We start from the raw sequence: 8,696 nt of genomic DNA, 5'->3' as shown, positions 1-8,696 counted from the left end.
GACCGCAATGCATCCAAATGGCCTATAAATCATCCACTGCAACCCAATGCACACCATGAATGAGTGCATACTGCTCAAACTGCAACCAAAGTGATCTGCATAAGGTATGCACAAGAAATCATGGTCCCACGGTAATGACCGCTACTGAAAATAGAACCTGAGATGCCTCAAAACATGGGCACCATTGCATAATCGAACTCAACAAGAAAATCTGCAAATATCTCTCTTCTGCTGGAACTCCAAAATCCCAACCGATGAGTGAGAAATGGGAGTCAACACTTATCTACTGCCATGTGGCATAAATCTAAGGTTTCAAAACCTTAGAATGAAAAATGCATAATAGAGAGACGAAATCGAATACACAGAGATCTATAACTCTAGAAATCCTCCATCAAATCACGTAAGAACTGTCAGGTAGGGATTTTTTGGCATCCGGAACGCAATGGGATAGACGATTTTGGAAACCGTGGTCTCAATCACTGGGTCCAACACATGGACTGAAAAACGTTTTTGGAAACATAGCTATTTGTAAACTCCATCGGAGTGCGAATGATGAGCAACATAGAAGTTTTAGACCTCCTGAGTCCACCGGAACTGACAGATCTGCAAATGGTTGCTCCAAACTTAAGTTCCAACACCCGGGCAGAAAAACACAGAAACTGACACAATGAGTCAGAAATCCAATGAAATGATCCCAGATTCAAGAATGAATGTGTTTCCAAGCTCCTGAAGTGAAGTGGACACCAAAAGCAAGCAATAGTTGCCTCTACAAGTCAATACAGAGTCTCTGTCATTGAACAGAATAGGGCAAAGCTCAAAAAACGACTTTTTCTTTGAAAACACTTAACAGGCTCTCAAAGCCACTTTGCAAAACCAAAGTGACTTTTCCAAAGGTTCCTCCAAGGTCTCTGCACACTCGGATGCAAGTAAAGTCACCCATAAAGCTTCCCACATAGCTTCTCCTTCCTCCCACAGAGCTGCTGAGCTTCTAAACATTCACGCACGCTCAGCTAGATCACCCAGGCTCTGATACCAATTGAGAGTGCTCTCAACGGAAGCAAGAACGGAAGAGGGAGAGAGAGAGACAGAGAGCCACATAAGTTTTGGTGGGTGCAGAACACCCTAATCTTCTTTTTCATTCATTTATATATGTGTTTAAGTATTGTACATAACCGGGGTAAAGGCACAGTGACCTTTAACCCCCACAAAATGTCCTCTTTTGGGCCAAAACAGGGAGCGCGTTAACGTGCTCCTTGTTTTGGCCCAAAAGAGGACATTTTCACATCCCTGTATCTTTTGATTTACAAGTCCAAATGGGATCATGTTACATATTTCTAAACATGAGGTTCGGGTACCCCATGTAACGTGATGGAGCGACGCAAGCCCTGGTGAAAGGAGCGGCTGGTGTGAACCCAGCCTAAGAAGAGAGAGAGTGAGGACGAGTGAAGGGGGGGGGGGGAAGGGGGTGGGACGGGGGGGGGATAGGCATGCTACGTGTGGGATACCGAGAGAGCGATGAAAACAAGCATCACCGGCTATATACAACGAAGCCATTTGTGGAAATGGAGCATGGAGCTTGATGGGATTGGTAGGAGCTATGGCTATGGCGACGCCACTTTCTCCATCTTGCCCACTTTGCTCAGAGTGCTCCCATGGCTCACTACCGTCTTTTCAGCCAACCTTCTCCACTATGGCGCCCTCCTCCAGGCACGTTCCCTGGCTCGCTCCACCTGCCGTCAGCTGCCTCCCCTCTCCTTTGACCTCATGAAATCCCCCTCCATGCGCCGCGCTCGCTACAGAATCAAGCTCTTTCGTTACACTGCTTCCCTTCTCCACCTCTTCCTCTTCTTTCGTTCCCTTCCTGAAATCAATGGCGCCTTCATCCCCGGCTGGGGCACCCTCGAAGCCCTCGTGGTTGGGCTCCTCGGTGGGTTCGTCAGCATCTACCTTAATGAAAACAGGAGGGAAAACATGCGCACGATTTGGCGACCCGGGCTCGACTACAAGTCTATCAGATCTGGCTTCCTTTGGGACATTTTCAGATTGGCTGGCGGTGGCCTAGTTGTTCCTTTCGAGGAGGAACTGTTCTACCACTCGTGGCTGTATCGTTATTTGTGCCAGAGGCTGAGCAAGGGGAGGTACCATAGCTTCACGGAAGTTGCGTTCAGGGAATGGAATTGGTTTGCATGGCTGGCCTCCAATGCGTTTCTTGCTCTGTACAATGGGCAGGAATGGAGGAGCTACGGCATTTCGGGTCTCCTCTGCAGTTGGGTGATTGCCAGGAGAGGACAATTCCTAGATGGAGTCATAGCTCATTCAATCCGCAATCTGACCATCAGCTGTTGGGTGCTATGTACGGGGCAACGACAGTTCTGGTAATCTTCGCTTAAGAGATGTGACATTTCGAAGAGGCAAGAGCCCTTGATGCAAAGGTCAAGAATCAGACTGCAAGGTCTACCATCAGCTTGAGGATTTCACGGAGCTCCAAATTTGAATCCCATCTTAGAAGGAGAAATGCCTTCAAATCTTTGCTGTAAAGTTAGAGCCGACCGAGATCGCTGTGGTTGATAAGGGACTCAAAGCAAATTGGGCCTGAAGATATGCATGAGAATGCTTCAGATATGATGAGAATGCTTCAGATATGCATTAGAAGGCTCCTAGGGGTTGTGAGCATGGGACTCTTGGAGGAGTTTAGGAAGAAGAGCTTCGATTCTTGCATTTTCGTTTGTAAGACTAAGCCTGAACTCATGTCTATGTGCCAAGACATCTTACAAGAAAAGCCAAGTTTTCCTTTCGAAATCCTTCTTGCTGATTGCAAGTTTAAGTAAACAAATCAAAGATAATCAAAATTGGTCACCATAAAGTATGCACTCATCACATATTGGTCCTTGTTGTAGCTTTCTTATTCCAATTTAAGCTCTCCCCATTTCAAACTCACCAAGTTTTATGTCAACCTCATTAAGAAGTAAATGTGTGTGTTGTGCAAAAGACCATCCTTGCAATTGGAGGAACTAGGTAGCTATGAAACTTTAAAAGGTTCTCTCATTTGTTAGTCCCCTTTACCATGATCTTTCCCTTCAATAGTAAGTTAAACAAGGTAGGGATCCCACTATGGCCCTACCTTTTGGAGTGTCATTATAAGTCCAAGTGTAAGTAGCTCGATAACTATTTTGAATAACTTGTGAAAGGAAACGATAGGTGTAAATTGGAAGGAAAGGAAAAGAGAAAAAGCAAGTGAAGGTAAAGGAATATCGGGAAAGGTAGATGAGTGAAAGAGAGGAGAGAAAAGAGATGAAAAGGTGTGTGTGTGTGTGCATGTGTGTGTGGTGGATGGTTCATTAAATAAAAGTGGGGACGTGCCTATTTTGGCAAGAGTAATATAAATTTGGTGTCATACAAGAGACAAAGAGAGCCTTCATCTTTAGATAGAAATACTCAACAAAAGACAAAAGCTTTAGTATAAAAGACAGAAGCATTTAGGATCTCCACAAGCAAACAAAACCCTTAAACCCTAAACACATTAGAAGCCCTTAAACTTCTACTAGCCCACATTTAAGCCTCATACTAACCATTATTTGCAAGGTCAAATTGACCAAATGAACTAACTTCAAAACTATGGCCCTGATTAGCAACTCACTAACCAAGTCATCCCTTAGGATCCTTGTAGGGCCAACGAGTAGCATGACCCGTTTTCAACGGGTTAGAGACCCGCTCCACTAGGTCTCAAAATGGGATCTTAAAATGTCTTTAATTTCAAGAAATAAAATTTCAAGTTTGAAGACCCCCTCCATCGTAAGCTTGGCTCTATGCTCAATTTACTCGATGATTCAACTAGATGAGTAGCCATGTGATGTTGATCGAGGGGCAAGCATTTACACAAAAAATATGCCTTTCCTCTCTCTCCCCTCCCCACACACGCATGCTCTCTCTCTCTCTCTCTCTCTCTCTCTCTCTCTCTCTCTCTCCTTTTTTCTTTGACTATCTCCCTCATGCACACACACTCACATGCACCAAGCCCTTCCTTAAGGAAATAGAGAGACAGATGAGTCCATCCCTCTCTCTCTCTCTCTCTCTCTCTCTCTCTCTCCCTCTATGTGTGTGTGTGTGTGTGTGTGTGTGCACATTATGGTGTATCTACACACATGCACATGGGTTTTGGTTTTGATTGTTTTTGCCGGTGTTTTGATTATTTGGGCATGTTTGAGTGTGTGTGTGTGTGTCTCTCTCTCTCTATATCTAGATGTGCATTGGATCTATGTTTGTGTGTGTGCTTGCTCACACACGCACACACACATACTTGCTTAGAGAATCAGCATACACATGTGCATTTGTGTAGGCATGCCCTTCCATGTGTGTGCACATGTAGGCAAACAAACACATACACATGTGCACACATATACATATTAACATGTGCACTTACACATGTATAGAGACTCTTGATCATGTGCACTGTGTGTGTGTGATTTAGTGTGCATGTGATTCAATGTATGTGTATTTGTATACTTCTGCAAACCTTTAATGTTCATGAACATTATCGAACAACATCCAAACAACCTAGTGTGTGTGGGCTTTGTGTGTGCATTGTGGATGAGTGCATGCATGGGTAAGTGCGAGTGAGTATATGCATCTCTAAGTTTATATGCAGTTGCATATCATTTTGTACTCGTGTACATGCGTCCCTACATGTGTGTACATATGTCCTTGTGTGTGTGTGTGTGTGTGTGTGTGTGTGTGTGTGTGTAGGTGCATCCTCTGTGTGTGTGTGTGTGTGTGTGTGTGTATGTTTCACCCCCAAAAAAAGTGTGTGTGTGTGCGTGTGTAATTATGCATTGGACCTATGTTTATGTGTGTATTTGTGCGCACATGCACGCGCAGGGGCGCACACAAACACAGACTTATTTGCCTAGAGAATCAACATATACATGTGCATTTGTGTCGACACGCCCTCTCATGTGTGTGTGCACGTAGGCAAACACATACATGTGCACACATATACATATTCACATGTGCACTTATTGTATAGAGACTCTTGATTATGTACACCTCTCTCTCTCTCTCTCTCTCTCTCTCTCTCTCTCTCTCTCTCTCTCTAGTTTGCAGTCTCTTCCAGCCAGACTCTGTCTACTCTTTCCACGTGCCTTCTACCACATCGTCAAGCCATTCCTTGTGCCCATGTGGCTACCCATGTATGTGGTATTCTTTTCACGCCCTTCAATGCCATGTGGCACTGCGTGCCTTGCACCAGTGTTTGATCGCCGTGTGTGACACAGTGGCCACCCCAATCTCTGACCAGCAGTGCCACATCATCCGTAATGCTGCATGCGTCATCAAGTCTCGCTCTATGACTTGGCTTCTGCCATGTGCCTGCACTGAAGTTCAAGTCTTGCTCTACCTTTGCCACGTGCCCACATGGATTCTCACCTCGTCCCACCTTCCCTGAAGCTCCCCCAAAGCTCTTGAACTTTCGATCGCTTCCACGTGGCATATCTTAACGTCTTGGACATGAAACCTCTCCTAAAAGAATAGTAAGAGGGACTTGATAAGAGATGCACATTTATTTATTAGAGGCATAGACGTCTTGGTAAGTCCACATGTTGTGTGTGTGCATGTGTTATGAATAATAAAATTAAGGGAGGTTAGGATATCTAATGATGGATAAAGGAGGGGTATATAAGCATGGTATTGTGGTATCTCTTCACCTATTGAGAGTAGGGACAAGAGCCACAAACAAAGTCCTCACAAAGAGAACCACAAATAAGGGCAAGGATAAGAGCCACTCTATCATATAAGATAGAGAAGATACAATGCTAGAGGAGCCAACACTATAGCTTGTGTGTCCAAGGACATCCATGGATATCGTCTCAAAAGGCACATGCAACTACTTAAAGTTTAAGCGATTAGGAGACTTTCGAGTGAAATATAGGCCCTGATACCTAAATCTAACATGATCGAGCACATCTTTCAATTCATAAAGTCATCGCAAAGCCAAGAGATGCAGAAAGAGAAGTATGGCATATTGTCATACAAACAAAAGTCTCTTCATATGTACCTTAGCACTATAGTAGTGTAGGCTACCTTTGCATTCCCAAATGCAAGGAAAAAATATCAAAGACCTCTAAATGCAAGATTTGTAGAGAGTGTGGGTTGATTCTCATGATGCACAAAGACACAAAATCATGGGTTAGAGCATAGCATGTCCCTAGATCTGGCTCACAAGCACCCAGCCGAGTTTTGGTAGAAATAGAATTTTTCTTTGTGATGCTCCCCATTTCATAATCTTTTGAAGAGCATAAAGTAGAGCATGAATATGGAGAGAAACCATATCTTCTTTATTGGCCTTAGTTGATCTTCATGCATTGGTCTAAGGGATGGAGTTTGTTGGTGAGGATTGATACAATCTTCTTTTATTATAGAGTCTTTTTTTCCCTTCATGTTGCTCTAGCTTCAATGATTCTTCCTCACTTTGTGAGTCTAGAGGTCTTTATTCATTCTTGTTAATCTTCCTTTCTCCTGGAATTTGGAAGTATGGATGTGTTACAGGATGTGTTACACACCACTTGTCACTCTGTGTCCTACATAGGTGCATGTTTCTTTTGTATTTGGCTAACTCCTACACTCTTTCTCATCTACTGTGCTTAGAGCTAGCAAATTATTGAATGTCGGGATGAAGCTCTTTCATTTTGGGTTTTTATTAGTGCAGTTCTATTACTTGTATGCAAAATATGTGAGTGCTCTATGATGACTAATGGGGTGGGCTACTCTCTATATGATTTGCGTAGCCGATACCCATACTCACTAGTGAAGAATATCTATGGTGCTTACTCGTACTAATGGGGTGGGCTACTCCCTATATGATTTGCATAGCCAATACCCATACCCACTAGTGAAGAATATCTATGGTGCTTACTCGTACATATGCAAGTGAGTGCTCATGTGACAATCTAATCCTAACTAGGGAAGATGTAGGAATCCCAATTCTCCAATGTTGGCAATGATGGCTTGCTCATTGTCATAGTACCGCCTAAGCTTACTCCCATTGATCACTGAGGTGGACTGGTTCGATCGAGGGTCTCTAGTAGTATGGCTCTAATGGATTGATTTTTAAAACCCTGTAAGGCCCTTCACCTAGATATTTGAGCTTGCCCTTGTGGGTCATAGTGTTGTAGAGTGAAACTGTTGTCTTCTTACAATGAGCCTGCTCGAGAAAGATTATGGATTCACTATCCTTGTATTACAATGGCCTCTTTGACAATGGAGGTACAAGTGTCTCTTCAATTGGATTCTACACACCCGCTGCTTGCATTGGCACCTTTGGTCCACTCTCTTATATATAAAATCCTCTAAGAAGACATGGAGGGTACCGCTCGCTTGCATTTACATTCCTCCACATGCACACTTTAGAATGGTATGTGCCATCAAGCCTAGTGTCAAAACGCTTTGACATGCCTTGACACATGCGGCCTGTTGTTGACTTCATTTGACATGCTTCAACAATGCACCATCTTGTCTTTGTGAAGATGATGTTGAGATGAATCCTCAACAATTTATTCTTTTCTTTGTTCCTCTAGCTACACTCTAGCTCCTCCATTCCTTCTTTCATTGCTCGAGGACTTAGGGATTGCCCAATCTCGACTAGGGGTTATTTTTCCTTGAGGATATGGTGTGAATCCCTCGGTCATCGACTTCTTTAGATTTCTATGAACCTTTTCTTATGGTGTTGTGACCACTTGTATTCCTACTACCACCACTCCAAAAAAATTATGGGTGTCATCGCATGCTTTTTATGGCATGTCTAATTGCTCTTTCCACAATCAACATTTGCTTTTGTGGGGCCTCCCTTTCAATAGAAGTAACATGCCATGTTGATATTCTTCAATCTTCCTCCCCTTCATAGGGCCCCTCGGCCTCCCTTTCCATTTGATGGTTTTCTTCAAGGTCCTCTTGTTCTTGTTGAACCAACACTCTTTAGCCATGTGGTAGAAGCGATTATAGATGTTGCATTACTTACCAACCAACATTTATACCCTATATGGCCATCCGTGGCACCATACTTCAACTCGTTTTGGGAGCGCCTCGTATCCCCATTCCTTTCAACAACTTTTAGACTTTTGTTTCTCAATCTTAGTATCCTATTTGACTATTAGATCCTCATCTTCATCCTCTTTACTGTCCACCTAATGGAAGAGAATCTTTTTCTTTCTTTTGGATTCATCAATGATTCCCATTTTGATTGCAATTACTTTTTATGAAGCAAATCATCGCATGCATTTGTTAGATAGGTGATCTCCATCTTGTGCAACCCATCACAGTTGGTGGGAGACCTCAACAACCAAGATTGCAATGTTGTTTCATCTTGTAGGATGCTTAGTTGGTTGGTCATCAGTACCCTCAATATATTGCAAAGTTGTACACTAATTTACCTAGTGTCTGTATGATTCTATTGAGCTTCAGCATGGCATTGTCGAGCTTGTGTTAACACCTCCTCAAGAAGGCTTCCTTCAATTTGTCCCATGTGCTAAAATGATCATTTGGATACTAACCAAACAACCTTAATTGCTTTGTCTACAAACATGGTGGGAAAGTACAATAGCTACTCTTTCTTTGTATTGACTTGCATATTGCCACCATTTACAAAAAACTTTGCACATGGGATTCAGGATCCTTGCCTTCTATCCCATGTGTTTTTGAAATTTATC

At 43.2% G+C, this 8,696-nt stretch overlaps 1 protein-coding gene across 1 annotated transcript; it reads left to right on the top strand.

The window, feature by feature from the left end:
- The first annotated feature begins 1,563 nt into the window (after positions 1-1,563).
- Positions 1,564-2,618, top strand: LOC147892942 (uncharacterized). Its single transcript, XM_087387780.1, has one exon. It carries the CDS (start codon positions 1,570-1,572, stop codon positions 2,377-2,379), a length of 810 nt encoding a protein of 269 aa, XP_087243906.1. The 5' UTR covers positions 1,564-1,569; the 3' UTR covers positions 2,380-2,618.
- The last annotated feature ends 6,078 nt before the right edge of the window (positions 2,619-8,696 follow it).

Source organism: Dipteris shenzhenensis, chromosome 16 (genome assembly GCF_047967505.1).
Source record: "Dipteris shenzhenensis isolate YYH24624 ecotype China chromosome 16, Dip_SZ_1.0, whole genome shotgun sequence".
Taxonomy (NCBI): domain Eukaryota; kingdom Viridiplantae; phylum Streptophyta; class Polypodiopsida; order Gleicheniales; family Dipteridaceae; genus Dipteris; species Dipteris shenzhenensis.
This window is presented reverse-complemented; position numbering and strand designations above follow the sequence as displayed.